A 17,059-nucleotide genomic window follows, 5' to 3' on the forward strand; every position below is an offset into this window, starting at 1 on the left:
TAATGTACTGTTACAACCGAGTCTGCATTCATGTTAGCAAAGAACACTTAAAGAAAAATGCAGTATTTAATTGGCTCCTCCCATCCCGTTTGGGTTGGTCATCTCAATCATTTACGGTGAAACTGGTGATAATGAAGCCAAGATCAAAGGTTTGCTTTATTGGACAGTTAATTTTACAACAGGAGAAGCACTTCAATCTCAGTTCTTATGACTTAGATCTTGACTTTTTCAGAGAAAGCATAGGTGACTTAGTAGACATTATTTTGACTTTTACAGAAACTTAAAAAGTAACAGTTCATGTTCTAATTTTTAAAGGTGCCTTAAGTGGCACTTTGTGTTTGAAAGATCTCACCTTTCAACATCCTGAAGCTGATAATGTGATCACTTTTTTTTTTAATTTACTCTTTAACAAATTGTTATTTTAGTTAGAGAGTGTAACTTTTTAAGATGACCTGATAGTTTGAATAGTCATCTTGGAAATAGGTTTAGAGTTTCTTTATGCTGGTGGCAGTGTTCCTTAATTTTAAACATTTATAATTTGCATTTCAATTAACCTTTTCTTAATTTCCTGGTTTGGCACATGTGAACTAGTGGCTTAGACGATAAAGAATCTGCCTGCAATGCAGGAGACCCGCTTTGGTCCCTGGGTGGGGAAGATCCCCTGGAGAAGGGAATGGCTACCCATTCCAGTGTTCTTGGCTGGAGAATTCCATGGACAGAGGTACCTGATAGGCTACAGTCCATGGGGTTGCAAAGAGTCGGACATGACTAAGCAATTATATTGGACACTTAACTCATTTAAATTATGGAAGCAATCTGTGAGATCCTTTATAACTAATTGTGAGTAATAAAGACTGTCTCTGATTTTTGAGGGTCTCAAGAAGGAAGACATAGAATACTAGTCATCAGGGTGTCTAATTAAAGTTTTATAGTGGTTTTGACTATGTTAAGTAGTCTACACACTGTTGTATTTTAGGCTATGCAAGATCAGTATTTATCAAGACCTCTTCAAGATACAAAACTTTTAAAAAGGCAAAACCTTTGTGTTGGAAGCTAGTAATTATCCAGTCATTAAAAATAATGCATTTAACAAAATGAATAAGCATTATTCATACTCTATTTCTCTGCTTTTCCTTCTAACCTTGTTTTCAAAATGGAACTCAGAATATGACAGCTTTTGTTTAACTAAAAGAAACCCCAGTGACATTAGAAATAGAACGTTGCTCTCCTGCCCCTGAGGGCAGGAGGAGAATGGGACAACAGAGGATGAGATGGTTGGATGGCATCACTGACTCAGTGGACATGCATTTGAACAAACTGGGAGACAGTGAAGGACAGGGAAGCCTGGCGTGCTGCAGTCCATGGGCTTGCAAAGAGCTGGACACGACTGAGCAACTGCACAACAGTCCTGCCCTTCCTTCTTCCCCTGGGGAGCAAAAGACTGAGCATGTTCCTGCCTTGTGGATGGAGTCCTTTCCTCCAGAGATGTTGTTGGGAGAGGGGGATGCACTGTGCCTGCCTTTTAACAATTTATTCTAGGGCCCTTCTTTGTTGAGGTATTGCATGAGTCCAGTGGTACCTTTTGACTTTTCCTTGCCTGAACATACATTAGGCTTCTTTCCCCGTTGTCTTGAATATCTCGTATGTTTTTCTGACATTATTTTAGTGTATATTTTTTGATACTTAAGAAATTCTACCCTTTATTTTTTTCTGACTTGAACTCTCTGTTGTTTCCTCTTCCTTTGTGAAGCATCGTATAGAGGAAGTTCATCTGCGCCTTTTTGTTACAGTGTCATTGTTTTAAATTTGAGTGCATGTTACACTTTGATTATTAATATCTTTGCTAGAAACAGGGATGAAACTCATCAGGAGGCATTTATTCACACTATGGTAGTGTTTGCTACAGGTGTTGGGTTATGTGTTTCAGGTAGCTTTTCATCTAAATTTTAAATAAACATGAATTTTTTCTAACTTGCCACATCCTCCCCTGTCCTAGGGTTGGACTGGTCTGAAGAGAGTGGAGAAGAACTTGAGGACTCAGAGCAGGCCTCACCATACCAGGTGGCCTGGTCCATCCGAGAGACCCTCAGATACGAAAGACACACGTGAGTCCTCCTCTTCCTTTTTATCCTTCAATTTCCACTGTAGTAAATGGGTTCTTCCTGTATATGCTGATTTTTAAAATGTTACTGGATGTAGTTTTATTGTAATGGAGGTAAAAATAGATTCCACTTGAGAGGAGATGTACTATGTTATTTGAGGAGAGTGCTGTTTATGTTTCCTTGGTAAATTTGTTTCAGTACCTTTTTCAGTTATGACTGAAGGAACCCATTGTAATAGATTTTAGAACTGAAGGGGCCCTGAGAGTTCATTGGATCCCATTTCCTCATTTTATAGAAGAGGAAATCAAGGCCTCGACAGTTGAAGGAACTTGCCAGTGTCCCTGGCCTACTTGGAGTCCCCCTGTCTGATTTCTCCGTGTTTTTTCTTTGGCCCTGTCCACACAGTAGCTGGTAATAGTTCTTTTTACTTCACCTCCATCTTATGCAAGATTGATCCTTTCTTTAATATTTCTAATGTGCTGAATACTTCTAATGTGTTAAAGTAGTTTCCAAAATAGTCTCATTAGAGGTTCTTGGTACCTGCCTTATCAGAAAGCTGTAGATTAATGCTCAGCCCCTTCAGGTGGTAGTAAGAAGGCTAGTTCTCTTTCAGAGGGCTGCCTCAGCATCGTGGGGCTATGCGTTGGGTGCAGTGTGAGAGGACTGAGATAGATCCTTTTCTGTGAGGCCAAAAGGTGACTTACAGACTCAGCTAATTTTTTTTTTTTTTTTAAGTTCTGTTGAATAGATGTTCAACAAGATAAAGGGGAGACTATCTGTCCCAGGCCAGCTCCTAGAATTGCAAAGCATCCTTGTATGGATATACATTCTGGGGTCTGGTTTCTGATAGGCGTACAATGTGATTTGTTAGTATACCCAGAGATGATTAGGCTTAAGAAACTGATTGACTAGAGACTGATGTATAAGCCAAAATGCCAGTTTATAGTCAGAAATACAATCATTAAGTGGTACAAATGTTCACTAAGCAAAACTATACGGGAGGCAAGTTATAGCCAGAAGCTTATTTGGACGTGGAGTTAGAGCAGGAAAGTTAGCTGTATTTATTAATGGACGTTGTCCTTAACCTTTAATAGCCTAATGCTTCCATTTCCACTCTTGGGATTTATATGCCATATAGTTGTCCCTGTCTCTCCTGTCTCCGAGTTAGTATTGGGAAATGCTATATGTTTTTTTTTCTCTGAGGTTCTGTTTTATTGTCATTCAAGACTATTTCCTTATCATTAGCATTTCTTGCTTTCAGATGGAAGTGCAACTGAGCGTAAGCTTTCTTTCCAAGTTATGGATAATATCAAACATGTTTCCTAAGGTTGATATTCATATCAGCTTAGCTTGACTTGGGATATTTTTTTCCCCATTTATTTTTATTAGTTGGAGGCTAATTACTTTACAATATTGTAGTGGGTTTTGTCATACATTGACATGAATCAGCCATGGATTTACATGTATTCCCCATTCCAATCCCCCCATCCCACCTCCCTCTCCACCCGATTCCTCTGGGTCTTCCCAATGCACCAGGCCCGAGCACTTGTCTCATGCATCCAGCCTGGGCTGGTGATCTGTTTCACCCTAGATAATACACATGTTTCAATGCTGTTCTCTCGAAACATCCCACCCTCGCCTTCTCCCACAGAGTCCAAAATTCTGTTCTGTACATCTGTGTCTCTTTTTCTGTTTTGCTTGACTTGGGATATGTTGAGTTAATTTGACAAATTGCTCTAAATGAGGTAACACAAGTAAATGCTCAGCATAATACCTGATTCATGAAAAATGACTGGTAAATGGTAGCCAAGAATCCTATTTTAATTCTGCAGATGACCTGAACATTAGTATTGGCAGTATTTGCCTTTGATCAGGAACAGTTTATATTCCATTTCTTCCTTAATTGGAGAGTTCTCAGAATTTGTGTTAGACTTGTGACCAACGGTCATCGTCTTTATCTCTGTAGCATTTTACTTTCTTGGCCAGTTTTGCTAACTTGCTTCTTCCTTGACTCACCGTGATACTCTGCTTTCCTGGCCCTTCCTTCCCTTCAGTGTGTGTTTCTCCTTTTTATAAGCAGTTGTCTTTAGTTCTTGCCCAGCCGTCCCTTTAGTCTTTTCCTCTTCATTCGTTTGCTCACTCACTCAGCATCTTCGTTGACCTCGTATTATGCTTCAGGCGGTGTTTCGCTTCAGGCGCAGGGCACTGCCTTCTCCCCCTTGGGTGAAACTGGGGTTGCGTGGGTTTACCATCCCGCCTCTGCCTGCAGCTGCGCGTCCTCATCTCCCGCTGCGCTCCCTCCGGAGCTCCGTCCTGTACTCTAGATGACCTGGAGAACTGCTTCGTCCAGCTTCTAGTTGCACTCCACTGTAACAGCAGATGGAGAGCTCCAGGAAGCTAGTCCTGCCCAGCCTGTCCATTATCTCTTCAAGACATTTTTGCCATGTGAGATTTCTCAAAAGGTTTTGCCATTTAAAATCCCTCAACGCGTTCATTGTGTTTTGGGAAGAAAAATGGCCAGTGGTTTGATCACCACATTCCCCTCTGAAGAACCTTTTCAAGAACTTTCTTCCTAAACTAAAATGGTACTTACAGAAATTTGGGGAGAAAGTTTGGCCTTGTTTTGGCAAAGCTTCCTTGGTTGCTTAGTTTAGTTGTAGACGCATATGCCAAAGCGGAGCGCTCAGGATTTTGCTGAGGTCTCTCGGTAGCAGAAGTAAGTTGGTATCTTAAATGTATTATTAAGGAACAGTAATTACTGCCAGGAACTACTTACCTTTTCACATTCCTAATGATGTCTTCAATAATCCTAATGATGTCTTACTTTTAATGAGGACAATTTATTAGTGTTTTTTTTTTTTTTTCTTTCTGGTTAGTTTGTGACTCACTTGAGAAATCATTGCTTATGCCAGGATTATGAAGCTATTTTCTCATAATATCTTTTAAAAGATTTATTGTTTTACTGGCAGTCTTTGTGGAATTTATTTTTGTATGTATTATATGTGATGTGAAGGACCAAGGATCATTTTTTTTTCCAATATGACTTTTCTATTTAAGCAACACTATTGAACACTTGCTTTCCATTGCATTGGAACCCTTGACATATGTGTGTTTGTCCATTTGTGCATTTTCTAATCTCTTCCATTGGCCTGTTTGTCCTTGTGCCAGTACCTCAAAGTTTTAATTAAAATAGCTTCATAATAGATTTTAATCTTTTTAAAGAAAGCTTTTGGTTTCATTGCTTTTTCTTCCTTTTTAATTTCTTATTTTTTGTTTCATTGCTTTCTTTTCTTTTTTATTTGGCTCCACCATGCGGCATCTTCCCTGATCAGGGATTGAACCCCTGCCTCCTGCGCTGGGGTGTGGAGTCTTAACCACTGGACCGTCAGGAAAGTCCTATTTTGTTGCTTTCTGTTCTTTATTGTTTTTTTCTGTTTGGCTTTAATTTTTTAAATTTTTTAAGATAATAGCTTAAGTAATGTAAATCTGAGATATTTCTGGCATAGATGCTTGGTGCTGTTCATTTTCCTCTAAACACTGGTTTTAGCTGCATCCTACAAATTTTGGTATGGCATGTTTTCATTTTTATTAAATTCAAAATACTTTCTAATACCCTCCCCACCTCCTTTTTTTTTTTTTTAATCGCCATGCAGCCTGTGGGATCTTAGTTCCCTGATCAGGGGTTGAACCCAGGCCCTTGGCAGTAAGATCTAGAAGTCTTAACCACTGGACCACCAGGGAATTCTAATACCCCTTTTGATACCTTGTTTGATCTATGGGTTATTTAGAAGTGATATATAGTTTACACATATTTGGAGATTTATCAGGAATTAGTTTCTCATTTAATTGTACTGTGATCAGAGATCACATTTAGATTACAGTGTTCTGTAAATGTCAGGTCAACTTGGTTAATAGTGTTGAGGTTTTCTCTGATTTTCTTTCTTTTCATCTTTGGTGATTTCCTTTCATTTTGTTCTATCAATTACTGAGAATGGGATGTTGAAATCTCTATTTGACCTTTTTTTTTTTTTTAAGGAAGATTACATATCTTTTTTATTTTTAAATTATCCTTAATATTACTACATTTGCCAATATGTTTATACATGCTTGAATGTGAAAGACGGGGTTAGGCAAAGTAGCTGAAGTGCAGGACTGCCAGCTCCTGAGTAAGACTGTTGGTATCATTGTTCGAAAAGTTTCTATTGCGGTCTTTTTTCTACCATGAGAGACTAAGCAGAATCCTTTTTTATTATTCAATTTATTTAAACTAAAAAACAAATAAAATGCCCTAAAACATAGCTCACCCATTTTTCCTCCCATATACCTCTGTCTCTGGCATCCACCAATCAAATCTTTAGTGAAAGATTCCACGTACAAGGAGAGATCATATGGTGTTTATTTCTCTGACTTATTTCATTGAGCATAATGCCCTTGATGTCCCTCCATGTTGTCACGAATGACAGAATTTTTGTTTTTGTGGCTGAATAATATTCTATTATGTACATCTGCTGCAGTTTCCTTATCCATTCATCCGTGTGTAGACACTTAGGTTGCTCCCACATCTTGGCTGTTGTGAGGAATGATGTAGTGAACCTGGGGATGCTGATATCTCTTTGAGACAGTGATTTCATTTCCATCGATTATATGTTCCCAGAGGTGAGACTGCTGGGTCTTACGTATGGTAATTCTGTTCTATTTTTCATTTTTTGAAGACTGTTTAGACTGTTTCCCAAGTGTCTGCTCCAGTTTACATTCCCACCAACAGTGTACAAGGGTTCTTTTTTCTCTATAGCCTCACCAAGCCTTGTTATTTCTTTTTGATAGTAGGTATTCCAACAGGTTGGAGGTGACATCTAACTGTAGTTTTTATTTTTGTTTTGTTTCATTTCTTGGCTGCGCCCTGCAGCATGTGGGATCTTAATTCCCCGACCAGGGATCAAACCCATGCCTCCTGTATTGGAAGCATGGAATCTTAACCACTGGACCACCAGGGAAGCCCTCTAATTCTTTGAACATTTTGTAGAATTCACCAGTGAATCCATCTGGTCCTGAATTTTTTCTTTGTGGAAAGTTTTTGCTCTTTTGTTGTTTGAATAAATTAATGTGAATTTTATTTGTAAAATTTCTTGTTGCTCTGAGATTACAGACAAGCCTAAAGTCTTAGGAAATCATGTTCGGAATTTCACTGCTCTGTACGTGGGGCTATTAGTAGCATCTTAATATTTCACACATATTATTTCTCTTAACCGTGGGAGATGGAGGAGCCAGCTATGTCTCTCATTTCACCAGTGAGAAAATTTAAAGAAGAAAGGAAACTTAACACTTACTGAGGAATGCTGTAGGTGCAAGCTCTTGTCACTGCTGGTTCATGATAGGAACTGGCCTTTCTCGTCCTAGTTGGGTAATCTTCCTCAGAACTAGATCTGAAGAATGGACTTGCATGCTCCGTCCTGTCGGACTCTTTGCAACCCCGTGGACGATAGCCTCCCAGGCTCCTCTGTCCAAGGGATAATCCTGGCAAAAATAGTGGAGTGGGTTGCCATTTCCTACCGTAGGGGATCCTCCCAACCCAGGGATCGAATCCAAGTCTTCTGCATTGACAGGTGGATTCTTTATCACTGAGCCGCCTGGGGAGCCTCTGGAAGTATCACTCTCAAACCGTCTTAGAGTGGAAGGCACCCTGAAGACTTTCCAGTTTAGGACCACACCAAGGGTGGTCTCTGGACCTATGCTAGTCTGCAAACTGCCAGTTACTGGGCCACAGCAAGATAAATACGAAAGTTATGAATACGCTCTGAAAACTTCTATCATGACCTAACATGCCTCTACATCCAGGTGCAGCTTCCCATGGTTAACTTAAGAACCATTCATTCAGTCCGTTTTCTCTGCGGTGATAGTCTTTTTAAATAACAGTGTTGGCATTTGATTATTCACCGTACCTTTATTTTCCCTTTAAGACTTACTGTTTCTCTCCTCTTTCTATTATGGCACTTCCATTCTCTTAGTTATGCAGATTCAAAGTCATTATTGGCTTTCTTATCCTTCATACCCAGTCACCGAATTCTTTTGTGATGATGACCCTTATGGGTCTTGCTCTTTCTATTATCTCTGTGGCCTTTTACTTTTAGTTACTCCCAGTTGTTAGCTGTTGATTTTGAACTCTGTATCTCTTCCCTAAATGTACTCAAGTTTATAATTTCCAACGGTTTTTCTACCACTCCCATTGATGGCTCCTCTGCATTTTAAATTATGTAGGTCTAAAATGGAATTTGGGCTTCTCAGGTGGCTCAGTGGTAAAGAACCCTCCTGCCAATGCAGGAGATGCAGGAGATGGGGGTTCACTCCCAGATTTGGGAGGATCCCCTGGAGGAGGAAATGGCAACACACTCTATTATTGCATGTGTGCTAAGTCACTTCAGTCATGTCTGACTCTTTGCGATCCTATGAACTATATATAGCCCACCAGGCTCCTCTGTCCATGGGATTCTCCAGGCAAGAATACTAGAGAATCTTATTGGTTGCCATGCCCTCCTCCACGGGATCTCCCCAACTCAGGGATCGAACCTGAGTCTCTTATGTCTCCTGCACTGGCAGGAGGATTCTTTACCGTTAACTCTACCTGGGAAGCCCTCCAGTAATCTTGCCATGGACAGAGGAGCCTGGTGGGCTGTAGTCTGTGGGGCTGCAAAGAGACAGACTTGACTGTGCATGTATGCATGCAAAATGGAATTAATTTCCTAATTTTTATGGAATTTATTTCCCAAATTTTCTCTCGCTGCTGTTTCCTGGTCTTTGCCAGTGGAACTGCTGGGTGATAATTGTCCCTTCCTTCTTCCCTGCCCAGCTGACAAATCTTTAATACATGCAGATGACCTCTCATGTTCTTCAGTCCTGCTGCTGCCATCTTGGTATGGGGTCTTTGTTATTTCTTACCTGGAATTTTTTGTTTGTTTGTTTGTTTATTGGCTGTGCTGAGTCTTTGTTGCTGCTAGGGCTTTTTTCTCATAGCGGTGAGCAGGCACTGGTCCTCTTTGCACTGGCTTCTCTTGTTGTAGGTTCTCGTGCGCAGGTTCAGTAATTGTGGTACGTTTGCTTAGTATTGCAGTTCGTGGGCTCTGAAGCACAGGCTCAATAGTTGTGGTGCACAAGCTTAGTTGCTCGGAGGCAGGTGGGATCTTCCTGGACCAGGGATCACATCCATGTCCCCTGCATTAGCAGGCGAATTCTTTACCACTGAGCCACCAGGGAAGCCCTTACCTGGGTTTTTGTAATAACCTCTTCATTACTCTTTTCTTCTCTTTCTCCCGTTTGTATCTGCCCATGTGTGATCTTTCTCACGCACAGCTCCGTTACTGTTACCTGTATTCTTAATAATCTACAGGGTTCTTCATTGCCTATGGAATCAAGGTTAAGTTCTTTAATCTGGCCTTTATGTTTGGCCTTATCCATCAGTACTCTGCATACCCCACTCCTTAGCCCACCTAAGCTCTTCAGTCCTTGCTGTTCCCCATCCTGTCCATCTCTGTATCTTGGCTTATTGCTTTATCCTTCTGAGATCCCTTTCTTTTCTCATCTTCAGATTCCACCTTGTCTTCAAGGTTCCATTCTGTTGTCATTTACTCTACAGAGCCTTTCATCCAGGAGTCTTTTCAGTAGACGTTAGAAGCATTTTATCTGTACCTCTCCTATGTTACTTGTTGTTCTCTATCTCATATTAAACATACTAACAGCATTTACTGGCCCTGCTGAACTCTCAAATGGAGACCTGCTATGAGACTTAGGGAGCAATTAAAAGATTCCTGCGTCCTATCCCATGGAAGTTCTGGGTCAATAGATCTAGGGTGGCTTTCCCAGGTGGCTCTAGTGATAAAGAATCCGCCTGCCAGTGCAGGAGACGTAAGAGACATGGGCTTAATCCTTGGGTCCAGAAGATCCCCTGGAGGAGGGCATAGCAGCCCACTCCAGTATTCTTGCCCGGAGAACCCCATGGGCAGAGAGAGGAGCCTGGCGGGTTACAGTCCATAGGGATGCAGAGAATTGGACATGACTGAAATGACTTAGCACACATGCACGCATATCTAGGGTAGGTCTTGGGAAATTGAAATTTTAAATAGCTCCTAGCTTTTCACAAAGCATGACAGACATAGAGCAAATGTTGAATGCCAAATAGAGGAAAAGATTGAAGTGAGATCCTTCAGTTGGTATATCTGTAGTAAAAACTGTGCTGAAGAAAACGTGACTTAGGACGTATACTAAACAGAAGTTTACAGAGTAGCTGGTTATAAGCTATTCTGAAGGAAAGAGGGGTGATAGCACTCAAGAAAAGAAGAGAAACCGAGCAGGATTTACCACAAGTTAGTAAGATACTATAGATCGTTTGGAGTGTCACACGTGTGTTGTTTATGTTATGATATAAGAGCAGGAAGGTAATATATAATATAAGACAGTTGGTTTTCCAGTCTTATGTGCATTATTCCTAATAGTTAAAAAAAAAAAAAAAAATGAGGTCACATTTGTTCCCTAGGAAAATGACTTTGTTAGCTTCCCTGGTGGTAGACATTGCTAACTAACTACCATACTGTTTCTCTTTGAGCCTGATGTACTCTCAGCATCCTTTTCAACATAGTCTTCCAGCCAGGGCCACCCGTCAGTCAGTATTAGCATAAAGACAAAAAGTGCTCAGTTGCTCAGTTGGGTCTGACTCTTTGCAACCCCATTGACTCTAGCCCACCAGACTCCTCTGTCCATGGGATTTTCCAGGCAAGAATACAAGAATATCCCCTGGAATATCCTCCAGGGGATATTCCTGACCCAGGGATCGAACCCACATCACTGGCGTCTCTTGCATTTGCAAGCGGATTCTTTACCACTGCACCACCTAGGGAACCCAGAGACAGAAAAGCCTCTGTAATTCCCTAGGATGTGAAATGTTGTTTAGGATATTTCCCTAGTTTGAACAAATGCTGTAGAATGATTGTCATCCCTGCAATCAAAATTCTTTTAGTGCTTAGCAAAAGAAGGTGGTTAAAAACCAGTGCATCTGAAAGGGCAACTCTTAGATGTATTCACTGCTCCATTTCTGGTACGACCTATCTTTTATGAAATTATGCTGAGTGTTTCATCATAACCTTCATGTCATTTATTCAGACTTTTTAGTAAATAGAGGTAAAGAAATTATTTTCTTCCTGCAGATACCTCTTCACTTAAAATTGAGAAGACACTGATGCATGAAATGCCCTAATTATGACAGACTAAGAAGTTTAAGCCTCTTAGAGCATTGGATTGTCTCTACTGCCCACTTAGTGTTAAAACACTGTACTCGTTTTCAGCTGCTCTGCTGAAATTCTCTTCCTCTCGTTTCATCGCGTGTGTTCATGAGCCACCAGTTTCGGCCCTGTACATCCTGCCCCCTTTCCTCAACCTGCTTTTCCCTTTTCTAAAATGCACCTCCCATGTAATCAAGTTTTCTGCTTCTCTCCCTGCACTTTCTAGGTCGGATGATGATGACACGGAGAGTAGGAGCTCCAGGGTGACCCAACTTTGCACTTACTTTCAGCAGAAATATAAGCACCTCTGCCGCCTGGAGCGGGCAGACTCTCGTCAAAAGAAATGCCGGCACACATTCAGGAAGGCCTTGCTGCAGGCGGCCAGTAGAGAACCAGAGTGTACTGGCCAGCTGATCCAGGAACTGCAGAGAGCTACATGCAGTCGAGCCAGGTCAGAGCTCCGCACAGCCGCCTGTTTCTAAGAACTCACCTTGTCTGTTTTCTCTAGTTTTTGAGAGGATGGTCAGGACACAGAGAGTGGTGGACATACTATCCTGAAGTACTTAAGCACTGTATTTTGGTTTTGTTGCTCAAAGCTCTACAGCGATGGCAAAATAATCCTGCCACCAGCTGACTGTAAAAAAAAAAAAAAGTATTACTAGAATTTTGCTGGAGTTCGATTAGAATTTATTTAGTAGAGAATTTGAGAATGCTCCCTGTCTTTAAAAAAAATACAATGCTTAAAAAATTTCTTGTTAAGTAATTTCTTGTAAAAGCAATACTTATAGTTTTTTTTTAACTACCAAAATGGTATTTTATGTTTTTGACTTATATAAGCATTTTCTTATATAAGCATTTCCATTATATTTTCTGGTAATATATACATTATCCCAAATATCGTATTCAGAATGTTTAATTACTTTGGATTTCTTTGGGGGAAAAAATCCCTTCTGTTTATAATGAGATATTTGCTTATTGTGAAAGTTTGAAAAATATGGAAAATAGCAGAATATCGCCATAATATCACCATTCACAAGACAGAATGAGCACTATGAATATTTTTATTCTGTTTCCTTCTAGTATTTTTCTGTGTGTGTGTGTGTGTGTGTGTGTGCAAATAAACATTATATATGTAAAACATTTTGGGGTTTATATACCTAAATATTACCAGTATTATCTCAAGATGATGGGATTATTGATAAAGTTTAAAAAAACTTGTAGTTTGTATATTTTAATTTTTCAAGGATGATCATAAGTCATTTGACGGAAAAAGGGTTTAAAACAAGCCAAAAACTAAAAATTAACCTTTGCTTTGTAGCTATTGGTACATTGATATATTGATACATTGATATATATTGATATATTCCTTACATAACTATACTGTAATATTTGAAATTTCATTTTCATTTTGTGTATTTTGATTTTCATTATATTTGCTTTAACAAAGTAACCTATTTTCCAGTAGAGTATCTCAAAAAATAATATGCCCTTAAGAATTTTCTGCTTCTTGGCATATTTGGAGTAGCTTGGAACTATGTGTGTATGTCTGATATACCTCCATAGTGACTGCAGCCTGCAGTTTTTCCTCTCACTTTTAGGACTCTCAATCTCCTGTCATGGAGGTGGTGTCTGTACTAGAAGGTATTTAGGGCTTAACTTACTTCTTCCGTGGTCAGAGACTTGTCTTTTTCAGAGAAACATTCCCAGAGTCCGCTGACTATGTTTGGTCTCCTGATACATACTCTTTTGTGCTCTGTACTCTGCTTCATTGTAGAATTTTATGCTTATATTAATGTCTCTCTGTCATACTAGACAGTAGTTTCTATGAGGGCAGGGACAATGTATATTTTGTTTTTAATCTCCAGTGTTGATGAATGAATGAATAGAATTGAACAAGTGAGGGTCTGTTTTTTATTTGTTAAAAGAACTCACTCATTTTGATGTAAGTTTTAAAGATATCTAACATTTATATGATATAATGCTAAAGTGTATAATGTCAGTAGAAATTTTAATTTTGTCCAGCATGAAGCAATCTAGATGTAGCTCATTGTATATATTGGGTCTCATATATTGTTACAGCTCTGTCAAAGATGTGACATATAAAGAGACTATACTGTGAGTTTGGGACAATTTGCTATCTGTATGGAAACTGTACTTGCCTATGATTTTTTTTTTATTATGCCTGTGATTTTTAACTGGCAGAGTCGACCCCCTCTTATCATCTCCCAAACCACCTTTAGTGATGTTTTTCAGAAAATTTCATGATAACCAAGTGTTACAAGACAGACACCAAGATGAACTCAATTACAGATCTCAAATTTATGTGATATCATTTGCTTATGTCCCCCATGATTAATAAAATGTTTTATTGCTCACTGCATTGCTGATAATCATATGCCAGTGTGCCATAATCATTCGTTGGTGATTAGTTCCTTACTCCTTTACCTATAAGGTCTGCAAAAATCAACTCAATTGACTAACTTCCTCTGTATTTAATATTTTTGTTATCAGAGGCCTAGTTCCACAGAAAACCTTTAAAAAGTTGCTGTTAAATATTTTAGAAATTGAAGCTATAATGGCTACCTTCCAATATGTATTCTTAAAATATAGTTTAGATATAAACTAAACAACATTAAAATATTCTTTTATCTGGTAACTTTGTAATTTATGGGTGAGCATGTAGAATAAACCATTGAAATAGCTTAAAATTTATAAACTTGAGTCTCAATATCTTATAGCCCACAATTCTGCGGAGAGATAGTGTTGTGTGGAATCTTCTTTTTTAATAGGGGATCCAGTAGAGCATACAAACTGGAAGCCCACAGTAAATGTTTTCATATTAACAGCATCAAAACCTTTGTTTTGTTGGGATTATTCTCCATGGGGATATTGAAATCCTGACTTTGGGTTTATTTTAAGAGATAGATTGGTGAGTTAGAACATAATGATGATTCTAAAATTGAAGCCAATGGTTTACTTTGAAGTTTAGGATAAAGTAAGTGAGGGCTGTGTTGTAACACTAGGCCTGGCAGATGGTTGAGTAAATTACTAAAGAGTTCAATGAAATTTATCCATTCAAATTAGAGAGCTACCTTCTATTTAAATCTAGACCAAGAGAAATTGGGCTTAGCTGCCAAAATAGTAAAGCCTCAATTTTTGGAAATTGTGAGCTTAATGACCTACTTCCTCACTCGTGATCCTGACAAACCTAGCAAAACTCTTAATGAAAGCAGCTTCTAAGGCAGCACCTTTTTGCATTCACTATTTATATGGAAGTTACAATTGTAATAGAAATATTATATGTAACTTAGATTCTTTATGACCTTTTCTAATTAATATAAATCATCTCACTTAAATCCTTAGAAGGATACTAGAAACAATCCAAAAGATTTTTCAATTTTTGATGCTAGACTTGTGACTCAGTGCACCAAGTAGATTCTTTTTCCACACTCAGGCACGTGTAAAGGCCTGATAGTTTATGGCATTTGATAAAGTTACATAGATAGCATAGTTTTTATACTTCCAAGAATTAAAATTTTTAAAAAAATTTAATGTTTGTATAAAACTATGGAAGGATTACAAACTAATAAAATGAATACATATTAATTAATAGAGCAAGTGGAAGCTGGCAAATTGAGAGGGGTGGAAAGGAGATTCTTCATTGCTTAGCTCTCTGTTTTGCATCCCATTCCTCATGTATTAGGTTCATTATTTTGCAGATGTATTGTTTAGAAGCTTTCTGAGGCCAAAATCTAACAATGATGATGTTGATAATAGTGGTGACTGACAACCATTCTTTACTATGTACTGTACTCTATACTGTATGTGGTATTTGAGATGTGTTGTGTCTTTTGATGCTTGCCTGTCAGCTAGAGGACTCTTATCTCCACTCCACAGGTGAGGAAGTTGAGACTTAAGCGAGGCTAAGTAACTTGCCCAAGATCACAGAGCTAGTAAGAGGAGGAGCCGAAATTCAGAACCAGATCTGTCTGATCTAGTCTGATGGTCTTCATCACTATTTTCTACTGCTTCTTTGTGAAGTAAAAGAAACCGAAATATCACTTTAAAAAAAGCCAAACAAAACCCCAAAATAGATAGACATAACTGAGGCTAAATTATAATGTAATTATTTGTTTTGTCAGTTGGGGAAATATTAGAACTGGTCATTGTTATTCATACTTGCATAGTAATTATTGTCAGTTGGGGAAATATTAGAACTGGTCATTGTTATTCATACTTGCATATTAATTAATGAATCTAGGTAGTTAAAAGTGTGAATGTTATAAAGTAGTAACATTATTTGAATAATTGCCCTAGATTCTTAAAGCATTTTAAAAAATTCTTATTATGTTTTTTATTCCTTAGCCTAAGTCGGACCACGTTGAAGGAGATGGAAGCTGCAGCATGCAGTGGGACCGTGAAGGGTGAACAGTGCACCAACAAAGCCCTTCCATTCACCAGACATTGTTTCCAACGTATCCTCCTAACTAACTGAGTGTGCATTGAAAAGTACTGACTCGTTGGGGTGATACATTTCATTCTTAGGCCAAGTGAATGATATTTGAAATCATAGCAATTTAGTATTTAAAATAGTTTTTATATTACTTCTGATATTCTTGGTGTTTACTCAAAGTTTCCTGCATTTGTTTTGCTCAAAAACTGAATAGCTTTTTCTTTTTTTGCTCAAAAATTGAATAGCTTTTTTGCTTCAGTTCAGTTCAGTTCAGTTCAGTCGCTCAGTCGTGTCCAGCTCTTTGCAACCCCATGAACCGCAGCAATCCAGGCCTTCCTGTTCATCACCAGCTCCCGGAGCTTACCCAAACTCATGTCCATTGAGTCAGTGATGCCATCTAACCATCTCATCCTCTGTCGTCCCCTTGTCTTCCTGCCTTCAATCTTTCCCAACATCAAGGTCTTTTCAGATGAGTCAGCTCTTTGCATCAGGTGGCCAAAATATTGGAGTTTCAGCTTCAACATCAGTCCTTCCAGTGAACACCTAGGACTGATCTCCTTTAGGATGTTCTGGTTGGATCTGCTTGCAGTCCAAGGGACTCTCAGGAGTCTTCTCCAACACCACAGTTCAAAAGCTTCAATTCTTCGGCGCTCAGCTTTCTTTATAGTCCAACTCTCACATCCATACATGACTACTGGAAAAACCATAGCCTTGACTAGACGGATCTTTGTTGACAAAGTAATGTCTCTGCTTTTTAATAAGCTGTCTAGCTTTGTCATAACTTTCCTTCCAAGGAGTAAGCGTCTTTTAATTTCATTGCTGCAATCACCATCTGCAGTGATTTTTGGAACCCAAAATAATAGTCAGCCATTGTTTCCACTGTTTCCCCATCTATTTGCCATGAAGTGATGGGACTGGATGCCATGATCTTAGTTTTTCTGCTTATGTCATTATAATTCTGTATTCAACAATTATATCAAAATGAGGAAAATGGACAGCAAGTAGTAGGTTCTTCCAGTGGCTATCATTTAAATAAAATTTTTAAAAAATAGGATTCTGGTCCTTCCAGTAGTTCTGGGTAGTTTGTAAGAGATAACCATGACAACCATTGACAGGAAAATCAAATCCCATTATTCAAAAACCGTCTTTAGTCCTCCAAGAAAGTTATACAGTTTTACAGATTTTTTTTTTTTTTTTTTACTATGGGATCAATTTCCTATTTTTATTGAGTACATTGC

General features: G+C 38.8%; 1 protein-coding gene across 10 annotated transcripts in view; it reads left to right on the forward strand.

Annotated features, from left to right (window-relative positions):
- Positions 1-17,059, forward strand: part of INO80D (INO80 complex subunit D) — a 62,395-nt gene that overhangs the window by 28,798 nt on the left and 16,538 nt on the right. For all 10 annotated transcript variants that reach the window (XM_061148932.1, XM_061148937.1, XM_061148931.1 and 7 more), the window contains 3 exons: positions 1,997-2,105; positions 11,595-11,819; positions 15,734-15,843. In XM_061148932.1, the coding sequence (XP_061004915.1) occupies positions 1,997-2,105; positions 11,595-11,819; positions 15,734-15,843 (444 nt within the window). The remainder of the gene's footprint in view (positions 1-1,996; positions 2,106-11,594; positions 11,820-15,733; positions 15,844-17,059) is intronic.

Source organism: Dama dama, chromosome 8 (genome assembly GCF_033118175.1).
Source record: "Dama dama isolate Ldn47 chromosome 8, ASM3311817v1, whole genome shotgun sequence".
NCBI classification, from domain to species: domain Eukaryota; kingdom Metazoa; phylum Chordata; class Mammalia; order Artiodactyla; family Cervidae; genus Dama; species Dama dama.